At 37.3% G+C, this 27,997-nt stretch overlaps 1 protein-coding gene across 1 annotated transcript in view; it reads left to right on the top strand.

Moving 5' to 3' along the window:
* Nucleotides 1-27,997, top strand: part of AFG1L (AFG1 like ATPase) — a 190,347-nt gene that overhangs the window by 140,032 nt on the left and 22,318 nt on the right. The window contains exons 8-10 of the mRNA XM_069077098.1: nt 154-236; nt 11,676-11,746; nt 12,003-12,103. Of these exons, the coding sequence (XP_068933199.1) occupies nt 154-236; nt 11,676-11,746; nt 12,003-12,103 (255 nt within the window). The remainder of the gene's footprint in view (nt 1-153; nt 237-11,675; nt 11,747-12,002; nt 12,104-27,997) is intronic.

Raw genomic sequence — 27,997 nt, 5'->3', positions numbered from 1 at the left:
CCGATTTCATGTGTTTTAATGACATCCTTTTGTTTTCTGCCTATTCCCTTAGATTATTTTCTCATGAGAGGCAAGTTTATATATCCCAAAAAGAAAACAGTTATTGCTCTTTTAAGAGTTTGTTTTAACAAGATGGTTTCGTTTGTTTTGTAGGAATATTGCAACACAATTCAGTTGGATTCTGGAATAGATTATCGGAAAAGGGAACTTCCTGGAGCTGGAAAACTCTACTACCTGTAAGTTGGGGTCTCCCCCATATTTAGTGTCCAATAACTCCTCAAGAGAACATAGAAACCTACACAGGACAATTATTATAATGTGAAAGATCATTTTTCTTTCTTTGCCCCGTGAGCTTTCTTAAGCCTCAATGATAACTTTATTAAACTGTTTTTCTCCATCATCCACATTTGAATCATTTGTAATGTATCATTAAATTAAACCTAATTAGTTTTTTGGGGAGGTGTGGTGACAGATGGTTAGAAAGTAATGAGTATCCTCTCATAAGAGATTGTGTTAATAGAAGAATATCCTTATTGTATTAAAGTAATTAGTTATTTGCAGAAATATTCTGACAAGTGTTCATTTAGTGTTGTGTGTTCCTGTGTGCAGTTTCAAAAAAAAAAACTGTTTTATTTTGACAGATGATCTGTTTGTATTTACCATTTTTAATTTATTTCGTCATTTATTCTCCTTGGAGAAGAAAGAACTGATACAGAATACATTCAGAAGTACAACTGGTGATATTTTGTCTGATAAAAACATTCTCATTCCTGGGTGGGAATAATTTGTGATTATGGACAAGTTCAGCGAGAAACTAATGGCATAAAACCTTCAACAAATCAGCAACACTTCCTAAAAGTATCATTTGTAAGAAACTTAAAGATATGAAAAACACTATGTGAATGCAGGTCATAATCTTAGTACTTACTACAACACACAGCACATGGTTAGTGCTAATGAAATGTTCCTATCTTTCTCACTGTCTTGGGTATAATTATGACTGAGACAAAGACTGTTTTCTGATCATTGAAATTTTGATGATTGTATCCATATGACAAATTATAAAAATTTCTGTTACCCTTTGTAAAAAGTAGATTACTTTTTTAAAGCAGCATATTTCAGTTCAGTTCAGTAAACATTTATTAAGCAACTACTGTATGCCAGAAATTGGGGATATAAAGACTAAAATGAAATAGTGTCTAACTTCAAGGTCCTGAATTCTACCAGGAGGAAAATGGTATAACCACTGCTTTACCTCATACCCCAATGGAAACAGCCTAAGACCCTGAACCCGAGAACTCTTGGAATAGCAGTACCTCAGTCCCCCACCAAGCCAGCATAATCTTGCCAGTGCAGCCATAATCTGAGGGAAGTCAACCCTTGTGGAGAAGGGGCTCTTCTCCTTGCCACCAACTGTTCATTGGTAAGTCCAAGAGCTGGGGAAGTTAGCCATGCCCCTTCCCAGATGACCAGGCCTGCTTTCAGCCTAGTCCCCATGGCCCTCATCCAGGGAAGAAAGCCCTGTGCAGATAGGACCTGGCAGCTGCTTGTACCAGTTCTGCAGCTTCTGCCTTCTCAACATCCACAGTTAGTGAAGACCCAGAAAAGAAAGGTGTCACCATTGAAGTCCTTTGGCACTATAGAATGGGGTCAATATCAGAAACAAATATGGCTTCATTTGTAGAAATAACACTGAAGAAGCATTAACATCTTACTGCTACACCCTAAGAATCACTGGGCCTTTCCATTTGGCATGTAATTAAAACTTTCTTTATGTAGTGCTTCTGCCTCAGAATGTGAGCTCCTTGAGATCAGGGACTAATACTCCCAGTAGTTAGCACAGGGATTTTCACATAGTAATTCCTTAATAAGCGCCTTTTCATTCATTTATTCATAAGGACACTACCCTCTCCTAGTTCTCCTTCCCATCTGACCACTCCTCAGTATTCTTTTGTGGACCTTGAAGCAGGTCATATCTTCTATGCCACAAGGATATGAGATGAGGAAGAAAAGAATTACAGGCATGGAGTATAGTCAGTGAAAATGTCCTGTGTTAAGAGATGGAAATATCTGGTCTTAGACACAGTGAGGGGGCCAGTGACACTGTGTGCATTGGTGGGGAGTTGGAGGTGGAGGGGTGAAGAGTTTATAAAAAGATTGGAAAGGTAGGAGGGAGCCAAGTTATGTAGGTCATTAAACATCAACAGAGGATTTTATATTTGATCCTGAAGGTGACAGGGAACCATTGCAGTTCCTTGAATAGAGGAGTGACTTTGTCAGATCTGTGGAAGGTCAATTTTGCTGCTGACTGGAGTGGGGAGAGACTTGAGGCAAGGAGAACAGCCAATAGTAGTGCAGGCATAAAGCAATGACGGCCTGCACCAGGCTGGTGGCACCACGTTAGAGGAGAAAAAGGAGGCACATGCTGTATATGAAGGTCAAATAACTGAGACCTGTGCAGGGGGTGCTGAGAGAGAATGAGGAGTCACGGATGACACCTGGTACCCTCGGCAATAAAAGGGAAGTTCGCAAGAGGGGAAAGATAACACAGTTCAGTTTTGGACATGCTGAGTTTGACACGTCCACAGGACATCCAGATTGAGGTGAGCAATAAGTACGTAGTTGGAGATACAAGACTAGAGATCAGGAGAGAGGATACGTAGATTTGACATTCATCAGCTTAGAAATGAGTAGAGTATAAGTTCACCTAGATCTCGTCATGCTTCTCTGTATTCATCAGATTTGTTGTTTCCTATAACACTATTATTCCTATTCTTATTCTATCATGCTCCCCTACTGTAATTTGTCAGAAAAACAATGTATACAATGACTTCGAGAGTGGAAAGAATAATCACAAAATAATCAAAACTGAATGTTGCAAAATTATGAAGAACTAGCCAGCATGGCCCCAAAGAAGAGCTATGAGAAGACTCTTGTGCCCACTTGTTTTCATAGGTCCAGGTTCATGGCTGTGGAGCATTTCATATAATGTCAGGGTGATTTTTGTTTTTGTTTTTGGTGCTCTGTTTTGCTGAATTTTTTTCTCTTCCTCTTTTTCCATTATTAAATCTTAGTTATAAGGAATGGCTCTCTGAAAGAGGGAAGAAGTAGGATACAAGGGGAAATCTATGTAAAATATCAATAAAATTTACTTTTAAAAACAATAATATTAAAGTTTGGAAGAAAAGTGAGTTTTGGGGATAAGATCTGTTTTGTATATGTTGAGTTGAGACTCCATAACATCTAGTTCATAATATACAATAGGTAACTGGTCATGTGGTATTAGACTTTTAAATACTAATAAAATAATTTGTATTTTATCCTAGGGAACCACTTAACTAGAAAAATTGCATGCTTTGTAGTTAGTTCTGTGGGTAACATTTTGTGGTGTAGTAGAAAGAGCTCTGTTTCTAGAATTAGAAAACCTGACTTGCATTGGTAGAGTTTCCATATGAGACCCAGGAGTCTCATATAACAAGTTAAACACTACTCAACCTGAGAAATTTAACTCATCTATATTAATGATCTCTCCTCATTCAGTGGAATGTGTGTAGTAAATTTAAGGAAAGAATTTGAAGTGTAGATATGATTGCTCAGAAATTTTTCACATCAGTGGTTGGAAATGCTGAACATGTGCAATACATAGCATGTAGGACAGTTACCATTGCCATATTCTACCTACCTTCTTCCAGCAAAAATACTTGCTAGCTTCCATTTCATATTCCCCTTTCCCTTATCAACTTCCCCCTCACACTCCCACCTTGTACATTTTTGACTAGTTCACTGAACCCAATGCCTGCTTCCTATAGTTCCCCTTCACCCTCATCCCTCAGTGACAGACACACCCCCACTCTCAAAGGAAGGAGCACACCAGTTAAAAATTGGTTACCAATCCATAATGTATAGGGAAAAAACCTTTTTTCTGTACTTCTATTTTTTTTTGTCTGTAGAATGAATATAATCATGCTTAAGCTTTATCAACTTAATAAAGAGTATTACTAGTTTGTAAATTCATTGAGGACAAATATCTGTAGTATTTTTGCATGTCTCTCAGCACTTAGCATAATCTAGGCACCTACTAAACACTCAGTAACTATTTGTTCATTGATGGCTTGAGTTTTGGAGGATTAGTGACAAGAGTTCATGGTGATTTTTCAGGACTGTCTTACAGGAACAATCAGACCCAAAGGGAAACATCCAGGCATCTGGGTGGATATTTGGCTAGTAGTTACAAATCCATTAAGTACTTGAATGTACATAACAAGTGTTCATTGAATAATGTGACGTGAGCAAAGCCCAAGATCTTGCTAGCCACCAGTGACTAATGACTTCAGTTTGAGCAACTTTGAACATACAAGATTAAGGAACTCTTAATTATCATATGCCAAAGGATATTCTGTGGAATCATTGCATCTACATCATGAGACAAGTATGTGCATGGTGACTGGAAAAGAACTAAGAACTCTGAAATTATTTTTTTTATATCATTCTGGAGATGCCAAGTCCTAGGGGGTACAGTGGATAGAGCACTGGGCCTGGAGTCAGGAAGACCTGAGTTCATAGCTGGACTTACTAACTTTGTGACCCTGGGCAAGTCACTTAATTCTCTTTGCCTCAGTTTCCTCATCTATAAAGTGAGCTGGAGAAGGAGATGGCAAATCACTCCAATATCTTTGTCAAGAAAACCCCAAAGGGGTCACAAAGAGTCAGACATGACTGAAAATGACTAAGCAACAACAAAAAACTTCTATGCATTTAGACAGAAGCTTTGGATTGTACTATTTTGAATTACTGAAAATTTCATACAAAGAAAATTGTTTGTGACTGAAATTTATGGAGAATTTACAAATCTATGAACATGCTAAAAAAAAAAAGGTGTCTACTGGACATCCAGTTTTAGATATCTGAAAGGCAGTTAGAGATGTGAGATTAGATGTCAACAGAGAGTTTGAGGCAGGATAGGCAAATTTGAGAATTGTCAGCACAGAGATGATAGTTAAATTCCTGGGAGCTGATGAGATCACTGAGCAAAGTAGTATAGAGGGAGAAGAGAACAGGATCTAGGACAGATCCCTGAAGGACACCTATGGTTAGAGGGTGTGATCTGGATGAGGATTTAACAAAGGAGACTTGAGGAGTAGTCACATGTGTAAGGGGAGAACTCGGAGAGAGTAGTATCCCAAAAACCTAGAGAGAAGAGAACATTGTTGAGAAGGAAAGGATGATGAACAGGCTGCAGAATGATCAAGGAGAATGAGGCTTGAGAAAAAGCCATTGGAGGAGGAAGAAGAAGGGGAGAAGGAGAAGAGTCAAGTTTTTAAAAAGGGTGGAGCTGATCTTCACAATGGACTAATAGGGCAGAGAAAAGTGGTCTGGAGGCAAGAGTGGGGCTTCTAGGAACCTATAACCATAGAAACCTCCACTACAGAGGAAGAAGAAATGACTGTTGCAAGGCTGGTGCATGACATCCTGAAACTTGGAAAGGAATCTTGGGAATGGTAGATAATGAAATCCCTTTCACACCCAGGTCAAGGAACCCCGCGGTATGCCCTTTATAAGCCTCTTCTTTGTCATCCATACTTGTAGAGAAAGCTAAGGAGCAGCTCTAGGAGAAAGTGAAAATACCACTAACTGGCACTGGTGCCAATCCTTTAGTAGGAACTGGATTATCTTTTCTAACATCTATTCTCTAGTATTGACTCCCTGACAGAATTGAGGCAAGGACACTATAAGCTATGTCAACCAAGCCAATCTATATATGGTTAGACTTAAGGTAAATAAATGTGTCTATTTCAAAAATTTTATCTTATTAAAACTGTCTTTTAATGGCTATGTAAAATTTTCTTTTGAAATATTTAATTTAGTAGCAGAATTAATGGGGAAAGAAATCTCCCTTTTCTTCCCCTCCCTTCCATTTCTTTCCTATCAAAATAAAAAGGGAAACCAGTAGCAGGTATGGTGATAACAAATCCCATCCCAGGTCATGATCCCCAAAATAACTAGTAGAACTGGGGCCCTAGAAAACCAAAAACCTCAGAAGGAAAGAAATAAGTTTACATGTGAATAGTGATCACCAGTGCAGTTTCCTTTATTTTTTTTTTTAAAGCAATCGGTGTTAAGTAACTTGCTCAAGGTTACACAGCCAGGTGTTTCTGGGTGGGTGCTAAGTGTCTGAGCCCGGGATTCGATCTCCAGGTCTTCTCAACACTGGAGACGGTGCCCTTATTCGCTGTGCTACCTGGCCACCCCTCCTTTATTTTTTAAAAAAATATTTTCTTGATGTTCTTTTTTAAACATTACTTTCACTTCTTAATGACCCCTACTCCTCACCATCTTAGAACTTCATTGTAACAAATAACTACATTCAAGCAAAACACATTAATATTCTAGGCCTGTACCATTTTCTTATAGGGTTCTATCACTGTTCTTCACTTCATATTTTTTTAGCTGAAGAATTGTCTATCACTATCCATTACTTCCTGCCTCTAGGTCAGTTTTATTTTAATAATAATATATATGTACTTAATATATGTTATGTAGGCATTTAGTTTGCACAGTATACATATATATATAGTGTATTGGTCCTGGGGTCAGGAAGACTTATCTTCCTGAGTTCAAATCTGGCCTCAGACACTTGCTAGCTATGTGACCCTGGGCAAGTCACTTAAACCTGTTTGCTTCAGTTTTCTTCCTCTGTAAAACGAGGAGAAGGAAATGGCAAGCCACTCTAGTATCTTTGTAGAAAAAAAAAAAAGCTCAAATGGGGTCACAGAGTAAGACACAACTGAAAAATGACCGAACAATATATAGTATGTACATATTTGTTAAATTCTTTAAAATTTAAAAAGTTCTTTGTATATATTACCTCTTTTGGTTCTCCCAACCATGTGAGATAGTGCTATTGTCCTTACCAGTGTCGTATCTTTGTGGTGGTAGGTGAGAAGGGGGCCATATTCAAACCCAGGTCTCCCTGATCCCAAGTCCCAATACACTATCCACTATGTCAGTCTACTTCACCGTGACAAAACAGACCCCCTTCCAAAATCCAAGAAATTCAGTTTTTTAATCAATGAGAATTCACTTTTAAATTCAGTTCTTTGTTGATAGGAATTTGTCACAAAACTTTTTAAACATCAAAATGCATTACATTGTCTGATTCCCACTTTGCCACAAGTATCCTTCTCACTTCCAAAATTTAGATTACTCAAGTTTTATTTTCCTTTGTCAAAAACTATTTCCTTTCTTCCTTAACTTAGGTTTCACCAAGTACCCAAGTAACCTACTTAAAGAAGATAGGAATTAGGTTCAGTATCATGCCTAAGTAGGATAGATAATCATCTATGTGATAATGAGAACTGATACTCCCACCAAAAAATCCTTCCCCAAATTCTGACCGAAATTCTGTAATTAAAATTTAATTCTTTTAGTTTTGTTTCTATAGCCCAACCAAACGGAACTCTCTGTGACAATGTACTACTGGCCATCACCTTTACTGCAATTCAAACCCTACTCACATCTGTCTCATAGGATCCCTCTCTTTACAAGACATGCCTCAAGCACTACCTTCTATAGAAAGCTGTCCCTCATCCCCAGTGATTGGTGCTGTTCTCCTCACATGTATTTTTAATTTATTTTATGTATGATTTTATATACACATATTGTTGTCTCCCCTGATCAAAACCCTTTGAGAATGGAGGTTATTTCACTTTTTTGTATGATTCCCAGAGACTAGTAATGTCCTATGGTTCACTCCAGGTCCTCAAGTGTTCTTAATTTTTTTGTGTTGTAAACCTCTTTGGCAGCTGGATGAAGCCTGCACACTCCTTCTCAAACTACTTTAAAATTTTTTTTTAAAAAAGGATTACAAAGGAAGCTAATTATTTTGAAATATAGTTATCAAAACTTTTTTAAAAACATGGAACCTGGCTAAGAACCTTGACTCAGGGCTTTTTCTGTACCACCAATTGGAATTGCCTTGGAGAAGAGTCAGAAGACAAGTTTTAGGTGGAAGAGAGACCATTAGAAACTATTTTCCCATACCAGATTCTCTCTCCCAGGTTCATGTTTAGAATAGTGGAACCTGAAAACCAAGTTTCTACTTTACTCCTGCTAGCCAGTTGCTCAGACACTTTTCAACATCTAGACCTGAATTTAAATGCTGCCTCTGATACTCACTAGTTGAGTGAATAGAAGCAAGCCACTTACCCTCTGTGCATCTCAGTTTCCTCATCTGTAAGATGGGGATAACATTGTTTATACTACTTACCTCACATGGTTGTCATGAAGAAAGCATTTTGTAATTGGAAGCTTATTAGTATTCATTGCACATAGTACACACTAAATAAAGGTTGCTGAATTAGAACTTGGCAGTTCATAAAAGGACTCTGGAAGGCATTCACCTAAAAATGACTCTAAAGAAACACATTGGAGTTGGTAGTATCTTTGAAGAATGTTAAATGTTATTTCATCAAGAGTTTAGCCATCTCAAATCCAAAATAAAATATTATATATTACTTATAGATTTCAATTAAAAATAATAATTGCCAACTATATTGAACAATATTCTAAGGCCATCTATAAAAAGAGCTATAAATAGTCTTCATAATGGATATCTCTATAATATTTTAGTAGTAAATAAGTCTTACTGATACTTTATGGATAAATGGGATTCTGCCATTGAAAAATCATAACGCTACATCATTTTGTAATATAACTTCTTTTCCATTTCCATAGACCTTAGAAATCTGTTTGTGAATTTTTTTGTATTTATTTAAATCACAAAATTATTTGTTAATAAACATAATTCATATGCACATTTATGAATTAATATGTTTGGCTTTAAATCAGAAAGCATTGAAAACTGAATTTCAGAGGATTGAAACTGTTTGAAATATGGTCTGAAAAGTGGTATAGTAGTAATGTTGTATATTGAAAGTTCTCCCTATTGTAACTAGATAGGGAGAGTTCAAGCTCACTTTTTTCCCCCCAGCTCTCTTTTATTGAAGTATAGTTTAATAGTGACACATTATAGAAATGATTTTCCAGCATAATGGATTTTGCCAAACTAGAGCTATCCTTATACCCTCTTTGGAGTCAGGCTCCTCAAGAACTGAACCCAAGTCTGCCAGAGCCAGAACCATTTTTTGAGAACCACTCCTTGACAATTACAGTAAGACTTCTGGGATACTATGTCTGTGTTTATATACATATACATACACATACAAATATATATGTTTTTATATATGTATGTATATATACAATATCCATATGTCTGTATATAACAATGTATCTATGTGTCTATATGTATATCTTTTTGTGTTATCTGTCCAAGATAACCCTATATTTATCTTATATACATATGTGTATATATGAATGTATGTGTATGTGTATATACATACATATGTTGTATCCAGAATAAACCTGAAGTTGCAGCATGGACTAGAAGATGAAATTTAATAAGGATACAGATGTCTTGAACTTAGACTTTTAAAAATCAACTTCATAAGTACAAGGTGTAGAGTGAGCATGGTTAGACTGTCCATTTGGGAAAAGATCTCGGAATTTTAGTGGACTTCATGCTTAATATGAAGCAGAAGTGTAATATGGCAACCCAGAAAAGCTAATGCGATAGAAGACTGTATTAAGGTGGGGGGCTGGGGGTTGGCAGCATGATAGCCTTGCTGTACTTTACTTTGGACAAAGGATGGCTGAAGTGTTTTGTCCAGTTCCAGGTGCCACGGTTTAGGAATGATTTTGATAAAGTAAAGAGCTTCTGGGATGGTAGAGGGCTATTCTTCGCCATGCCATATAAAGTTCTATTGAAGGATCTAGGGGTGTTTAACCTAGAGAACAGAACATTTGTGGTCGGAGGGTGGGAAGGAGAGACACATGATAGGTGTCTTCAGATATGTGAAAGTCTGTCCTGTGGAAGAGGAATTGTACTTCTTTTGCTTGTTTCCAAATGGCAGAACCAGGGGTGGTGAAGGGACATGGCAAAGCAGTAAGTGTTTAGCTCAATATAAAGAAAAACTTCTAAGAGCTCTTCAAAAATGGAATCAGCTACCAGTAGAGATAGTGAGGTCCCCCTCACTAGGACATCGTTAGCCAATGGCTAGATTACCACTTGATAAGTATGATATAGTGGGAATTCTTTTGAGGGATAGGTTAGAACAGATGACCTACAAGGTCCCTTCTGATTCTGAGATTCTATAATTCATATTCTGTGAATTCTCAGAAAATATATACACACCAATCCATTGAAACCTATAATTGATTCTTGTTCTTGATCCTTAATTTACCCCCATATTATTCAATTTTTTAAAAATCTAGTTGTTCTTACCCCTTTTCTTCTATTGTCACCTTCAGAATTACTCCGTGTAAGTATCATTACTGCTATGAGACTCTAAAATCAAGATACACTTTTATTTAAACAAAATTATCCTCCTCATTTTTTAGGAATGACTTTTTGAGGAATTGCTGAGAGCAGTCAACACCTTGTGTTTGGTATTGGGAAAGTATTTGCCTTTGTAGAGTTTTTAAAAACTGGGGTAAAAGTCTACCCCAAGTATGGTAGTTATTTTAAAGGAGAAATTATCTTCTCTATAGTAATTATCTTAAAGGAGAAATTAGATTAGCTTAAGTTTAGGCTTCATTTTTTGGTTCCCTGAATGTGGGTGAGAGAATTCTGTGATGGGAACTATCAGTAGGGCATCAAGAATTGAGCTTAATTGCATTTTACACCTAGAGAAGACTGAAATGTGTGTAAAAAGTAAACATATTGTAAGGTCATTCTGTATAAGTCTGCATATAGGTTGGAAGCAAATTTGAGTTTTCACTTGTGAGGTCCTTTATTCAAGACACTATTTCTTTTGCAGATCAACTGTATCGAGTGCATTAGTTTATCAGTCCCTTTTAAAAAAGAAAGTGAGAGGGAAAGAGGCCACAGCATCATCACATTTATATGTTTGGGATCTTTAAACCATATGGTGGTTTCTAATTAGAATACAAAAGATTCTCTGATGAGACAGATTTTAGACTAGCTCCAATGACAGCAGATGAACTGAAAGTTTCCTTAAATTTTCAAGGAGGAGATTTTGAGAGAGAATGTGTGGTCTGTAATTGTCCTTTTCCTACACCCCTGAAAGAGGTCTGATAAAGTTATTGATGTGCAGATCAGGTTGGTATTTGGAAGCTAGTAATTTAATTCTGGAAATGTTTGATCAGCGCAGTCAGTCAGCTTGACTTGAATTTTTTTTTTAAAGCAGCTTCAATATTTAATTTCACATGTACCCTCTCAGTAGAGATTTCAAAGGATACTTCTCTAGATGCTTGACTGCCTTGTCTGTTTGCTCTTGTTTTGCATGTAACAGAGAGCCCAAAGCCTTTTTTCTCATTGTGTACACATAGTATTAATGGATTTACTCTGCCTGTATCTCCTCATTACTGGAAACAGCCAGAAGCACAGAAGTCTTTCAGTGTATGCAAATAAGGCAGAATCATCTACCTGAGAGTTAATATTCTCTGCTTTTAAGTGTATTCGAAATCTAATGTTTGTATTTAGAGCATAACATCCTGTTCTCCTTTTTTATGGGCAAAAAGCTAAGCGGGCTAGGCAGCTGTTTGATGTTGGCTTCAAGTGTTATTAATTTCATATTCTATTATTCTTTTCACTGTAGCACAAGTGAAGCTGATGTGGAGGCTGTCATGGATAAGTTGTTTGATGAGCTGGCTCAAAAACAAAATGATTGTACGTAAGTTAATTTCTCTTGAAAGAGAATACATTTAGAACACAATGCCCAATCTCCACTGACCAATTAATAAGTTCCATTGCTGTATATGGGTTGATGCCACACTCAAGTGGCAGTCATTGTATCAGCATTTTGTCTAATTTATGTGTTGAATCATGTGCTATTATTCATCAAGCTATGCATTTCCTATCTGTAAGAGATGAATTTTATAGTAATTATCCAGACAAGATTGAGTCTTTGTTCATGTTCCCATAGTAACTAGACCAAGGATTCTAAAAGTGCAAGGCAGAGAGCTGAGGCTGAATAAAGCTTGTGGAACCATTGCAGACTGCACATTTGAAGAGCTGTGTGACAAAGTGAGTATACCCAGTCAAATCTAGACTCATTAGCCTTTTCGCATTTTAAAAATACTTGATATTTTTCCTTTTAACTTGTATCACATTTAAAAACACTGTGAGAAAAGTCTGAATTAGTTTTAAAAGTCTCTACAAAGCAGGGGGTCCCTGCTTTGGATCCACATTACTACAAAAATTCACACTTGGAACGCTTCAAAGCATACTTTGAAATGTAGAAATGCGTGTCAAATGATCCCAAGGAACAAGAAGGCCTTTTTGGTTTTCCTGTTTTCTTCAAAAGTCAGATCAAAACAAGGTTTTACATGAAATTTTTAGGTAAGATTAGAATTGGAGAGCATGCATAAGAATTGGCACTAACCATCCAGGAGAACCGGACCACACAAGCTTCTTCACTCAGCATTCTCTGTTATCTGTTATTCCCTGCAATAGCAGATATCTTGAGACTTGAGATTCTAAGAAAGTCACTTTCACTGAATTATGACAGATCATTTGGTTAGTAAGAATAAGAATAGCAACAACAATAATAATAGCTAACATTTATCTAATGCTTACTATGCTTCAGGCACTACGCTAAGAATTTACAATTGCTATGTCATTTAATCCTCACAACAACCCTGGGAGGTAGATGCTATTATTATAATACCCATTTTATAGATGAGGAAACTGAGGCAGGCAGAGATTAAGTGACTTGTCCAGGGTCACAGTGAGTAAGCATCTGAGGCTGGATCTGAACTCATATCTTCCTGACTCCAGGCCCACTTACTCTATCCACTACACCACATATCTGTATTAGTTAAGTAAGGCCTCCAGTGTAATTTCCTCGTGTGCAAGAGCTCTGTCTTTTACTTTGTAAACTATCCCATATACACAGTAGAGGTCTAGTGGCCTTATTTGTTTAACGTTGAGATTTACATACTTAAAAATGTGTGTAACCTTAGGTAGATTTGAACCAACAGCACCATACCAACAAATCTCAGAAGTTAACTGTTGGGTAACCACACAGCCACAGAACTGTTCTTCCATAGAAGGGGAGAAGCCTTAGTTCACACCTGTTAACTGTTTTATATAAAGAATTTCTTTAACCTGAACTGATTTATTCTCTTTTACCTTATGTAAATGAGGTGATTTTTGAGCCATATAGCACAATCTACTCCTCAATTATTATTACAGAATTGGGAAGCCAAGTCAGCATAAACAATCTGTTACCATTGAACTTGAAGACCCCAAACCTCCAATCTCCCATGTTATAACTGCAGAATACAGAAAGTATCAAGCTTTTCATGGCCCTCAGACAAGATGGTTATATATTTTTGCATTTCCATTAATCATGTGTGTCATTCTGGCTCTTGAAACCTCTCCTTGAAAAATCACACTGAGTCCCTGAATAGTCGTATGCTCCTGGGGAAAACTGTCAGAGCCTTTGTTTAACTATTGACTGATGGCTTCATTCATGAAATAGACTGTAAACAAGTCAGCTCATATCCAAAAGATGAAACTCCTTCTCTTACCAGAAAAAATAAAACCAGTGGGGAGAGTGAAAACTGATAGAATCTCTCTGTAATAAGGTAGAGACAGTCTCATTAGGCAGGTAGTGATTCTTGTTTAAGAGAATATGTGATTCATTAGTCCAGTGATGAGCAGTGATTTCCTTTTTATAAGATATTTTATTTATATAATTGAGGTCCAAGAACTTGAGTTAGTCATTATTCCCTAATCAGCTAAAGAAATATTCTGGACCTAGGCATAGAATATCCTCCCCCAAGAGCATTATTTGTCACAATTTTAAATGAGTAGGATTTGAAGTTCTCCATCAAATTCAATTACTTTCTCCCCCTTTTTTGTTCTTAAGGGGAGGAGGGGAATGAGAATAAATGAATTGGATTACTATCACATTAGCTTTGTTCCTCCTTTGTAGCTTAGCTCCTTCTAAAGCCTCTTACTTTTCTAATCTTGAAACTAAATAATTAAATCTTTAAAATTAAAAATTTCAATTTGTATTTGTAACTGAATGGTATTCAGATTTTGCTACTTGATTTGGCCTAGAAACCTGTAGATATTCTTCAGCTCCGTGTTTGACAAAGTATATGGTTTTGCCAGTATTAGAACACATGTAAATTTTTATTTTCCAAATCATCATGGACCAACCAGAACTTTGTGGTAGTAGTTATAAAATATATAATGGTCACATTGACTTTCTGATCATATTCTTTAACTGTTCACTCAAGTTTAAAAATCAGAAACTTACAAAAATCATACAATTTGTATACTTTTGCTCTGGAAATTTGATATAGGAGGGGACTTGGTTGTGATCTCCTTCTTGAAATTAGCTGCTCCTAGAACAGTTTGGAGTAAGTATGGATGAGAGGATATTAGAAACTACTGACTTTCCAGTTTTTCAGATGTTAAAAAAAAATCCTCCTTTTTAGTTAAAAATTTCCCCCTAGGCATTAGACTAATGATGGATACATAGCATTTTTGTGTCCCAAAAGTTTAGCAATTACATGAAAGCAAACTTAAATGTCAAAAAAAAGTCGTTTAAACCTCACAGTCCACGAGTATGTAAGATATAAATAATACCAATTTTATTTAATTTATACTTAGCTCTTAATGCAAAGAAATAAAAATATAAACATTGGAATCAATAAAAATTCAAGTGGATGGATAAAATTTTAATTAAAAAAGAAGAAGAAGATTTAGGATCCAGAACCTACAATTGAACCCTGTTAGGATATAAGGCCTCGTCAGGAAAAAAAAAAATAGTTTCTTAATTTTCTCTTCTTAGTTAGTCATCAACAGCTGAGGAAAATATTCCTCTTGAAGTACTTGAATCTCTGGCTCTTGTCTCTGAAGACACATTAAGATCCAACAGATGAAGGCGTAGTAGCTGAACAGAATGGTTGCTGAATATGTAAAAAAGAGAGCAAGCCTTTACTTTAGAAAGCCAAAAGCCCACCATTAATAAACAGGTAAAGAAAATGAATAAACACTCACACCCCCAAGGTGATTCTACTATTCCTGTGAATCCTGTGGGTGTTCAACATACAGGGTTTAAAGAGTGTACAGACTTTCAAGGGCATGGTCAGGAGATAGGGCTGTGGCCTCTGCACGTTAGTGCATCTCCTTGGCCATGGGTTCATCTGTCAAATCTAAATGTCGTCTGAAGTGTAGAAATAGAAGATCCAAGCACTTTCAAGGGATTGTTTTTGTTTGTTTGCTTGCTTGTTTGATTCTGCTTTGGCCTGAGTGACCGAGGGGGAGAAGACTGACTTCCTTTGGGTGAGCTGTTATTACCTCTGCTTCTTTGACATTCGGAAGCATAAGTGGAAGCTAATGAAAAACGTCGTAGGTCAGTAGATTTTTTTAACCTTATATGTTAGGATGTGGCATGTATACTATATCGTAGAGAGAATGAGATGTTGAAGTAAGTAGGAGTCTCAAGTAGCATGCTGGAATGCTCCCAGATTCTCCCACCCAGGGATGTAATTACACATGAAATTGGCCTATTGTACCATGTAAAATGTTGCCCTAGGCCACAGTAACTATAGGGAAACAGCAGAGACAAGTTGTTCCCATCAGCTTTTGGCACTTCTTTTGTTTTGGGGTTATTTTGGAGGGGGGAAGGCAGGGTAATTGGGATTAAGTGACTTGCCCAAGGTCACACAACTAGTAAGTAGTGAGTGTCTGAGGCTAGATTTGAACTCAGGTCCTCCTGACTCCAGGGCCAGTGCTCTATTCACTGTGCCACCTGGCCACCCCGAGCTTTTGGCACTTTTGGCAGAACTCCAGTAACCAGTGTATTTGGGGGCATCATAGAGGGAAAGGAGCTGGAGCATTATAGGTCAGACTCACTTGTAAGGATGATGATGATTCCAGGAAAGGGTCCATAGGCTTCAGCAGACTGCCAGAGGGATCCATGACCCCCCAAAAGGTTAAGGATCCCTGATTTAAGCAGAAAGGCCAGGGAGGAATTAATTGTTAGCAGTAAACTTAGGGCTTTGGGGTTTTTCAGCACTTGTGTCTTTGGTGTGATAATCTTGGGGTGTCCATGGGTGATCATGACTTGTGCTAATTCAGGGACCAGAAAGATAAATAAAGCAATTAGATCCTCTAAGACTATGTACTATTTCCCTCTCTGTGGGGGAGGGGTACCCAGTGGCAAACGCTGGGATATAATGTAGTAAACTAATACTGTTGTTTAGATAATTCTCTGTTATAAAAAACTTTGCAGTCCCTACCATGGTCCGTAGTGCCTGTGGCTCACCACCTTTTGACCTAGTAGTTTTTTCATCCTGCTTTAATATAAGGACAATAGTTTTCTGATAAAGTCAGTTATCTATTCCAATGAGAAATTGTTTTTTTTTTTGAGCTAGACGTGCAGAAACATTAAGCCTCAGGAATAGACCCCTTTCAAGCTGCTGAGGAAAAAGATAAAAGAATCTGTAATGCAGTATTCAAGCCAAGGATTTTGGTGAAAGTTTTCAGCGTGTTCAAAAAAAGAGTTTCATGATATCCCTTGGTGATCTTACCATATTGTCTATACATATCCTTATTTCACCTCCCTCCCCACATGGGCCAATTTTGACTTTTTGCTCCTTTACCTAACGGATGAACCAGATGCATTGAATACAGTGTTGCCCCTGCTGGGCTTCTTACCTGTCCTCCTTCAGAGCCTTCCACCTGATGGAGGCTGTATGGGTTCTTTCTTTTGCTTTTTTTTTTGGAGAAGAGAAGGCAGGGCAATTGGTGTTAAGTGATTTGCCCAAGGTCACATGGCTAGTAAGTGTTATGTGTCTGAGGTCAGATTTGAACTCAGGTCCTTCTCACTCCAGGGCCAGTGCTCTACTCACTGAACCACATAACCACCCCTGTATGGGGTCTTTCTAAGCATGCCTATAACATGTCTCTCAGTTCCTGCCCCTGGATATTGTCACAGTTGTCCGACCCTGGTGGTAGCCTAAAAAGAGCTGGGAGAGAGTCTAGATTCCAGTCCCAGCTCTGTCACTAACACTAGGATTTGGATCAAGCCATTTAATTATGATCCTTGGTCACCTAAATTATAAGATAGAGATTGGGTTAGGGTTCCTTCTAATTCTGAAAATCCTTCATTTTATGTAAATAATTTAACCATGGGGGCGGCCAGGTAGCACAGCGAGTAAGAGCACCGACTCCAGTGTTGAGAAGACCTGGAGATCGAATCCTGGGCTCAGACACTTAGCACCCACCCAAAAACACCTGGCCGTGTAACCTTGAGCAAGTTACTTAACCCCAATTGCTTAGGGGCAGCCAGGTGACTCAGCGAGTAAGAGCACCGGCTCCAGTGTCAGGATGACCTGGATCAAATCCGGGCTCAGATACTCAGCACCACACCCAGAAATAATAACTGGCCGTGTAACCTTGAGCAAGTTACTTAACCCCAATTGCTTAAAAAAAAAAAAAATAATTTAACCATGTTTGGAGTAACCACTGTTGAACCAGCAGCCACAAAAACTGCCCCAGTCAGGGAAATTGAATTAATAGGTAAAGAAGAACAGACTGGGCAGCTTTCAGAGCTCATAGCACATAGAAGAAGCTAGACATTAAGGGAATTAGACATGGAACTGGCCTATTGTCCCCCTGTAAATTTGTAATCCTCTTTGAAGTATACTGATCCCCTCTCTGCCTCAGAATACATAACATCTCTTAGGGGAATAACTGTGAGCAGAAGGCCTTCCTTTGCTCACTCACCTTTTCCTACTTCTCCCTGACCCTCCCAGCACCCCAACTTTCATTCTCTACCCTGACTTCCTCAAACTGCTTTCCCTGGTTCTAGTAGGAAGAGGTAGAGTCGGGCTCCCTACATAACAGTGTACTCAAAATCAATATTCTTTTTTTTTTTTTGTCTTTTTTGGAGGGGGGAAGGAAGGGCAATTGGGGTTGACTTGCCCAAGGTCACACAGCTAGAAGTGTTGTGTCTGAGGCCAGATTTGAACTAAGGTTCTCCTGACTCCAGGACCCATTCTCTGTTCACTGCACCACTTACCTAACCCCAAAATCAATATTCTAAGAAACGTAACTAATGTCAAATGAGTAGTGACATGATGACAAAGTTAAGCTGGCCTTTATCATCTAATCACCTAATCCCTTGGCTTTTAACATAGTTTGAAATGCTTAATTAATCCTGTTCTAGGGTTACTTTTTTTTAGGTTTATTTATTTAATTTTATTTTTCAACATTCACTTCCATAAGTTTTACTTTTTCTCCCTCTCCCTCCCCAGAGGGCATGCAATCTGATATAGGTTCTACATATACATTCTTATTAAACATATTTTCACATTAGTCACATTGTATAGAAGAATTAGAATGAATGGGAGGAACCATGAGAAAGAAAAAGACAGAACAACAAAAGAAAATAATCTGCTTTGCTCTATATTCAGACTCCATAGTTCTTTCTCTGGATGTGGATGGCATTTTCCATCACGAGTCCATTGGAATTGTTTTAGGTCCTTGCATTGCTGAGAAGGCCTAAGTCTATCAAAATCAGTCATCACACACTGTGGTTGTTACTGTGTACAATGTTCTCCCGGTTCTGCTCACTTCACTCAGCATCAGTTCATATAAATTTTTCCAGGTTTTTCTAACGTCCACCTGTTCATCATTTCTTATAGCACAATAGTATTCCATTACATTCATATGCCACAACTTACTCAGCCATTCCTCTAAGGTTACTTTTGCTGTGGACAGCCAATGCTAAATTCAATTCAATAAACATTTATCAAGCACCAGCTATGTGTAGAACCCTGACTGGACCATGCTGGAGGTGCAGCTAGAAGTGCTGGAGAAGATGACAAGTTTAGATGAATAGGCCCTGTCTTCATCTGTGACACAAATAGAGGTGAATACATAATAAGAGCCTTCAGGTAAACTACTGAGGTTCAAGGGGGGAAAGGTCATCACTGACCAAGAAGATCAAGGAATACTTTGTGGAACAGGTGGCATTTGAATGGACTGCTGAGGATCAAGTTTCTCTCTTGATGGGAACATTTATATTCCTCCATCAGGGATATTAAAAAAAAGGAAAACTGACATTGAGAGTTTGAATTAGGTGATTTCTGAAGTCCCTTCCTATTCTGTGATGTTTCCTCCTTAGGCTGATTTAAGCACATCTCTAAGTTGTTCACTGCTATGTAGAACATGAACAGGAATCCCAAACAAATTAAAATAGATAAAGTCCAGTGTCTCTGAGGACAAAAGAATATTCCCTTGGGAAGCCTTATTGAGTTACAGCTGCTTATATACTTCTGTCCTAGAATTTTTTTTTTGCCTCTCTATTATTCACTTAAGACACCTACCGCAATGCTTTACCCACAGTATAGGCACTTAGGAAATACTTGTTAAATTGAATGGACTAGAATTTTGTGTCACAGAAAGGCTTGTCAGTTGTTTAAGGTAGCATGATGTAGTTAAGTGAATTGTCCTCTATTCAAGGCTCTCGACCTAAATTTTTTATCTGAATGAAAGGATTATCATCGATGATTTTAAGACTTCTTCTGGCTCTAGAAGCCCTTCTCTGTGTCTTACAGGACAGCAGTGACTTGTTCACCAAAGTGTCATTGTGTGTCCTTCACTTTTACAGGCTTAGGGAACAATTTTAACCAATCTATTCTCAGGTGATCAGGCTCTAAATAATTAACTCATACTAGCCAAACCCATAGGACTGCTTGATAAACCAGAATGCCAATCTGCTCTTTTTCTACAGATGATATACATGGCTCAAGACCCAGTTTTGGTCGTCTTCTGAGGGCACCCCCTTCCTAATGGAGAAGTATACTCAGGAGACTGAATTACAGTAATCAGGCATTTGCTTAGCACAGAATCATGTTAAAGGGAGCTGAATGCTCTTGGAATTTCCATGCAGCTTGATGAATTGCCTTTTTACATTCTAGGGATAATTATGCCTAAAGAAGCAGTCTTAGTCGTTGAGAGGCAGGGAACTCTTCCCTGGACAGGGCAGTAAAAACATTGACTAATATAACTCTTGATTCTTTTACTGGACTGCATATGGACCCTCATCCTTCTGTTTTAACCTTGATGATTTGGCATTCAACTAAGCCAGATCACAGGTCTCCTAAGATCCTGAACCTCTCAGCCATAGCTTTCAAAAGAGACTCTTATTTTACCCTTACGAACATGGGAGAGAGACGTGGGTTAAATAGTAAATGATCAGATTAAAAAATTAGTTATTAATGGTTCCACGTCAGCTTGGAGGGAAGTCTCTAAGAGGAATATCTTCAGGGAGCTATGCTGGTATGACATGTTTTCATTGACTTGAATAAAAGTGCAGATTACATGCTTACCAGATTTGTAGATGAGAGATAGATAATACATTATGTGACCAAGTCAGGAACTAGAAGGATCTTGACAGGCTAGAATATTGGCTGAATCTAAGAAGATAAAACTTAAATAGTGATAATGCAAAGTATTAGAGCTGGGTTCAAAAAATCAATTTCACAAGTATGAAATAGGGAAGCTGTAGCTAGCTAGACAACTGCATTTTGTGGCCTGCAAACCTCAATCTGAATCAACCGTGTAATTAATATTCTACCTAACACCTAACTCAGTACCTTGTACATAGTAAGCCCTTAATAAAAATGTGTTACATTTAAAGGAATAAATAACAGTTTTTTTTTTCTATCAGTTTCATTCTAGTTATACTTAAGGAGAGTCTTTGAATCACCCCTGACTAAGACTGAGGGACTTTTCATCAGTTCTCTCTGGCCTCTTTGATTAATTAAATTTAAGAGATTGGTTGCATCAGGATTTACAAGCTGTATCTAGGGTTTGTTATTGCTTCACATGATAAGGATGGAAACTTGGAAGCTCTTTAGGGTTCGGAAGATGTGATAAGTAAGTTGATTCGGGCCTACCTAAATTTTCCTAGTTGAGAAATATGACCTGCTAAAAACTGCTTTTATGGTTGTTAACTGTACTCACAAAGGACTTTGCAAGAGCAGTTTGTCGTTTTGTCTTCAAAGTAATGACAAGTGTCACCCACATGTATTTGTAAAAAGTTTGAGCTTTTATCAGGTGAGAAAAGTCCTAACCGCTGATATTTATGTGGTTACCTTCCTTCTTAGCTTTGATGACGTTCCAAAAATAATCTATTATTTAAAAATAATCTATTATTTAATTTATTTTTATTATTTAAACTATTAATAATAGCTAACATTTATATAGTGGTTACTATGTGGAAGGCATGGTGCTAAACCTTATAATTATTCTTTCATTTAATCCTCATAGCAACCCTGAGAGATAGGTGCTATTATTATACCCATTTTGTAGATGAGGAAATTAGACAAACAGAATAAGTGACTTACCCAGGGTCGCACCACTAGTAAGTATCTGAGAACAAATTTGTCTTCCTGACTCTAGTCCCAGTGCTGTATCCATTGTGTCACCTAGCTGAGTGGGAATCCATCAGCCATGTTTCCAAGGCTTCAGGTCAGTGTCCAGTCTTATATTCCAAATCTTATGTTCCAAATGGTATGAACATCAGATTTATAACTTTAAATCCCTGTGACACGGACAAGTATTCAGCTGAGTGAATTTAAAGTAAAACCCAGTGATTAGTGCTACTTCTGTACCCAGCACATTATTAATATTTACAGTGAATATCAGTTTAATGGAAAAATCAATAAACTGAGAATCAAGAGAACTGGGTTCTAGTCCTGGTGCTACCACCAATTAATTGTATAACTTCAGGCAGGTCATTTAATTTATGTAAACCTCAGTTTACTAATCTATAAAATAAAAGGACTATAAATTATAGTTTATAAAAGGACTTCCTTCTAATTCTAAAACTGATTATACTTATATATATGTATAGATATCTATCTATATAGAGGCATATATACATACCTTTATTCATCTAAATATCTACATGTGTATGTGTATATACATAATTCTATGTTTGAGGGACTGGACCTGAGATTTCATCAGTGTGTGAAACTCTAGATGCAGAAGTTTACATCACAAATTCAGCACAAATTTACACAAAACTGGTGTAACTTACAGTCTTAAAGAAGTGTCTAGAACACTACAAGATGTGACTTGCCCTTGGTCAGTCACATAGCTAATATGTGTCAAAGAGAAGATTTGAATCCAAACCTTCCTGACTCCAAGGCCAGCCCACTAGCCACTCCAGCATGGTGCCTTGAGGGATTCTGGGTTTTATATATGTTGCACATATACATACATAACACATGTACACATATGTATGCACTCATAGAATATACCTATATACATTTATTTGTTTTTTATTTATAATACATTAGCTTTTTATCTGAATTGGTTGCCAGGAGTTTCTATATCTGGAGTTCCTCACACTGATGACATCATAGGTCAAAATTCACAAACATAATTACACTCACATGGACACGCATACCCATTATCTATTGAGAGTGACAGAGAAGGAGAAAAGGGAGAGAAATGTTGGTCTCTGTTATTTGGCTAAGTAGTCACGCCTATTAGTATATGAATGGCCTGAAGTCCCCCTATGTGCCTATAGTAATGAATGAGGATTCTAATTTCCAGCTCCCAGAGACCAAAGGCAGTCTAAGAATCTTTTCAGTCCTATAGTTTTCTAATAGAGGAATCAGTTTACAGCTACCAATTCATGGATGCTTCTGGGGGGTCCCTTAATATGTGCTGATCTTTGGAAAGCTAAGGCTGTGGCTATTTCTTATGGATCATATCCACACAATCAACCAGAAGTTTTATGAAGACAGGAATAATGGTGTTTTATATAAGGTGTTTTTTTCTCCCCCAGTGCCAAACATAATTCTGTTTACTACTGGGCACTTAATAAATGTATACTGAATTTAATTAACTTGAAATTGAAAGGGGGAACATATTGGAATTGTCGAGAACACCTGTAGACTGTATTAGAGGGGATCAGACAAGCATTTATTAAGGACCTAATGTATGCTAGGCACTGGACGTACAAATACATTGAACAAAGAACTAATGAAATATGAAAGAGGAACCAACTCACAAGGACCAAGAATGTATCAATTCATAATGGGAAATGTTGCTGGCACCTGAACTGGTAGAAATCATTTGCACAGAGCATTCATTACGCAGGGCACTCCCTAACTTGTCAAGAAACTACTATGTATCTATTTTACAATTATTTCTCTGTGTCCCTGAATAATTAAAAATGGTGACCAGATGACTTCTAAGAAATGCCCTTTGAAAGATGGCTCAGATTAGAAACTTGAAGACTGGAATTGGGTGATAGTTTCCCTGATGGAGTAAAGGTTGAAACTCAAGAGACAGTTCGCATTAAACACAGAGGAGACACCTGACTGACTCAGAAGCCTTGTGCTTCCTTCACGTTTCAAGCTCCTACTCCTACCACACTGTGTTCTGCGATCCAGCCAAACTGGCCTTCTCTCTATTTGTCACACATAGCATTATCTCTGAACTCTGAACCTCTGCATTGGCTGCCCCCCCATGCCTATAGGGCACCCCCTCCTCTTCCAGGATGCAACTCAAGCACCAGCTTCTATAGGAAACCTAACTGCCCTATATTTATTGAATTTATATTTATTCTGTCACATTTCTACATATTGCCTCTCAGTAAAATGTAAGCTTCGTGAAAGTAAGTATTCTCTTAGTCTTTCTATGTCCCCACTACCTAACACAGTGCCTGGCAAATAGCAGACACTTAAGAAATACTTGTTAAGTGATTGATGAATTAAACCCAGTCCTACCTCAGGAAAGGAAGACTCAAATTCTCTGACTTGAGATTTAGTCAGACGCTTAAGTCTTTTTTACTATATGTCAAGCATTGAGATGAGTGCTAAGGTTCCAAAAAAAGACAAAAGCACAGTCCTTGTCTCCAAAGACCCCACATTCTAATGGGAGAGACAACATGTAAATGACTATGGATGGTGTCAGCAATAAGGGAAACTGGGATAGGTCTTCTGCTGAAGTCATAGAAGAAGCCAAGATGCTGAATCAAGGAGGAAAACCATTCCAGACATAGGGAGAGCCTGTGTGACAAGGCATGAAATACCATGTGGAAGGCAATGTTGCTGGTTTGTAGAGGACGTGAAAGAAGGATTAAAGTATAAGGCTAGGAGGTGGCTAGGTGGCACAGTGAATAGAGCACTGGCCCTGGAGTCAAGAGGACCTGAGTTCAAATCCAGTCTTGGACACTTAACACTTACTAGCCGTGTGACCTTGGTCAAGTCACTTAACCCCAATTGCCCTGTCTTCCCCCTTTAAAAAAGCAAAAAATATATATATATATATATAAGACTACTGGAAAGATAGGAAGAGACTAAGTTATGAAGGGCTTTAGAATCAAATATACGATTTTATATTTGACCTTGTTGAGAATAGGAAGACACGCCTCCCCCCACCTCCCAGTCCTAGAGTTTTTTGAGGGGCCGGGGAGGGGAAGGAAGCTGAACAGAAGGGTGACATGATCAGACCTGCACTTCAGGAAAATCATCCTGGCAGCTGAGTAGGGAGAAGTAGGGAGACCCACCAGCAGGTTAGATAAATAGTACCACCTCAACTACCATCGCATCTCATTTAGAAAATGTTAGATTTATTATATGTATGTGTATATATATATATAATATCATTTAGAAAATGTTAGATTTGTTATATATATATAAAATTTCATTTAGAAAATTAAATTTCCTAACACATGAGAAAATTAGGTAGGGGTAACAATTAGATCTGTGATTTACTCCTTCTACCAATTCAGGTCAACACTGTCTCTGACATTTATAGTCTTAGAGAGTTGCCAAAAACACCAAGAGATTAAGTTGCTTGGGATTAACATATATTAATATAATTATATTATATATAATCTTATATGTAATATAAATGCATATTTATATTATATATAAATTCATAATATAAAAATAATAGCATATAAACTGTATATATCAAAGACAGAACTTGAACCCTGATCTTCCTAAATTTGAAGGTAGTTCAGAAAATATTGGTCAAATTATCCTTTTCCTGAGAAGCAAAGAAACTTCCTTTTTTCATCAGTATTGGCATATTTGGCCAAAAGTATTTTCAAAATAGCAAAAAGGGAAATGCTTTCTTGCCTCTTATTCGTTGAGCCGTGATTGGTTAAAAACTTTTTTAAAAAACGCCTGGACTTGTGACCTTCTGTAGTGTTTGGCTGGAGGTTTTCAGAACTTCCCAATAGCCATGGCCTTTACTCAGTTAGCTTCGTGTCATCTGCTTGATGTTGTAAAATTCACCTTGCTTCAAAATCCCATGCATCTACCTGCCCTCATAACGATGGTTCTGCTACTTATCATCATAACAACTCATACACAGGTAAGGCTTTACAATTTATAAAGCATCAGCCATGCAAACAGGAGGATGACAAAAGTATTATCCCCGTTTTACTGATTAGAAAACGGGTTCAGAAAAATTCAATGGCTTGCCCATGGTCAAATAGTTAGTTGGAGACTTGAAATAAGGTTTTTCTGATTGGAATTCCAGCCCCTTTCTCACAATTCTAATCTTGATTTGTTGTTGTCATCGTTGTTCCATTTAGAATCAAGAGGGGTTTTTTTTGAGCTGGACAATACTTTAGAAATCAAACTTATGTATTCCTCAGTTCCAAATTCCATGCCTTCCTGTATTCATGAAAGAACACCAAACAAGCCATTTGCTTCTCCACTAAAAAAAATCTCCTTTAGGGGGCGCCTAGGTGGTGCAGCAAATAGAGCACTGGCCCTGGAGTCAGGAGAACCTGCCTGAGTTCAAATCTGTCCTCAGACACTTAACACAAAAAAACTAGCTGTGTGACCTTGGACAAGTTACTTAACCCCAATTGCCCTCCAAAAAGCAAAAAAAAATGTAAAAAAATTTCCTTTGGTAGTCTGGTGAGGTCTATGGATACCTTCTCAGAATTTAAGTGAATTTTTAAAAATAGTATTACAAAAGCAAACAATTATATTGAAATGTACTTATCAAAAAAAATTTTTTAAGTTCTCAGACCCCAAATTAAGAATTCCCTAACTTAGCCAAGCTCACTGACCTAAGAATAAATACTTGAAATCGATAGTTTAATGTGATCATTAATGTTTCACTCTTTGTTTCTTATTAACTTGGAAACTGAAATATCCCTCTGATATTCTAACAATGCTATGATTTCATTGATATTAGTATTCCCTCCCCCAATACAGATCATAGCCCATTGATTCCTGCCCATCTTGTATAGTCTTTAATGATATCCTGCCATAAATTCACCAAAGGGGTCTGTCCAGAATACTCCGGAACTTGAAGTTCTCTTTACTTTGCATGGATACCAGAAGAGCCCATGTGCTGTCTGTTGTTAGTCCCTTGCTCTCACCATATAACCAGCCTATCATTTTTTCCATTTTCACTGATGACATCCTTTACAACAGTATTTTCAGACTCAAATAGAAACGAATCCTGCAGGCTGCATATTGACTTAGTAAATTACAAATGAACATTATTCCCATTATCTATGTTGTAATGCATTTTAATTTATTCTTATTAAACCTTCCCCACTTACATTTTAATCTGTTCTAGTACACTGGGAGTTTGTGGGCTGCAAGTTTGGCACCTCTGCTCACACAAGTTCTCCTGCGTACTTGCTCTTTGGCAGTGTGTTTCAGCGCATCTAAGTCTACCATATTTCCTCTCCATTACCCTTTGGGTAGTCTCCAATTTCAGTTCTTCAGAGATAGTAATGTTCCATAACTGTTAGCCATATGACATCATTAGAGATGATATATATAACAAAATAAACCAAAAGAAGAAATTTGAAAATAGTTTCGTTGTAGGCCCTGTTCACTATACAACCCATGGTCTATTCTCTAGTTATACTTTTAAAATTTCAGAAATATAAATTTACATCTAATTCAGAATATTTCACCACCTTTTTGGGGAGCATAGGGGACTTGGGGGGTAAATGGTACTGGAATGGTGTAGTAATAGAAAAACCACTGAACTTGGATTCTAGAGACCTGAATTCATGACCTGGCTTTAACATTTATTACCCATGTGACCTTGAGTGGTGAGCCCCTTTACTTTGATAAGCTTTAGTTCTTTATCTATAGTATGAAAATAATAACATTCTTGCTACCTCTTCACAAGATTATAAGAAAAATGATTTATGAATTTTAAAATTCCATGGAAATGAGGTTATTATTATATTTCCTTATTGAGTGGGGTCCGCAAATGCCCACATCCAAAGAAATGTTGGGGGTAGGGTTGGGGTGAGGAGGAAACCCTGAACCTATTATAGTGCATCTAGAAGTTAAAATAATGAACATTAAATAAAGATAAATTATTTCTAATTCTGATGAAAGTGGCTTCTATCACTTTCCTTTTTATTTGATACAATTTAATTTCATACCTCAACTCTGATTGCTAAAATATATACTTAACTTTGATAAAAATTTTCTTATTTCACAAGGCATGTATAAGACTTGATCTAAGATTTACTACCTAGAATCTGACTCTGTTCCATTTCTATAAACTTTTATTTTTTCTGGCTCAAAAGCCTTATTCTTTTACCCATAGCTTTCTTCTCTTCTACAGGTAGCAAATAGCGCCCCCTGCTGATCTTATTTTCAAGACAACTAATAAATGCAGTTTATGATAGCTAAATAAGTATTTTATTATTCAGATATTTCTTTTAGGACCTGAGCAGAATAAAGTGATGACTTATCATTTTCTATTTGCTATCAGTATACATGCTATCTTCCTATACCAAAAAATGACTATAAGCAAAGGTAGAAAATAAAGTGTAACTCATTTCAGTACAAGTACTTATCACACATTATAATGTATATTAATAAACTAAAGAGAGATCATACCATCATCTTAGAAACATGAGTTCCACTT

This window comes from Petaurus breviceps, unplaced genomic scaffold, assembly GCF_028583685.1.
Source record: "Petaurus breviceps papuanus isolate PSGF00001 unplaced genomic scaffold, PetGlider_PUasm1.0 90977, whole genome shotgun sequence".
NCBI lineage: Eukaryota > Metazoa > Chordata > Mammalia > Diprotodontia > Petauridae > Petaurus > Petaurus breviceps.
This window is presented reverse-complemented; position numbering and strand designations above follow the sequence as displayed.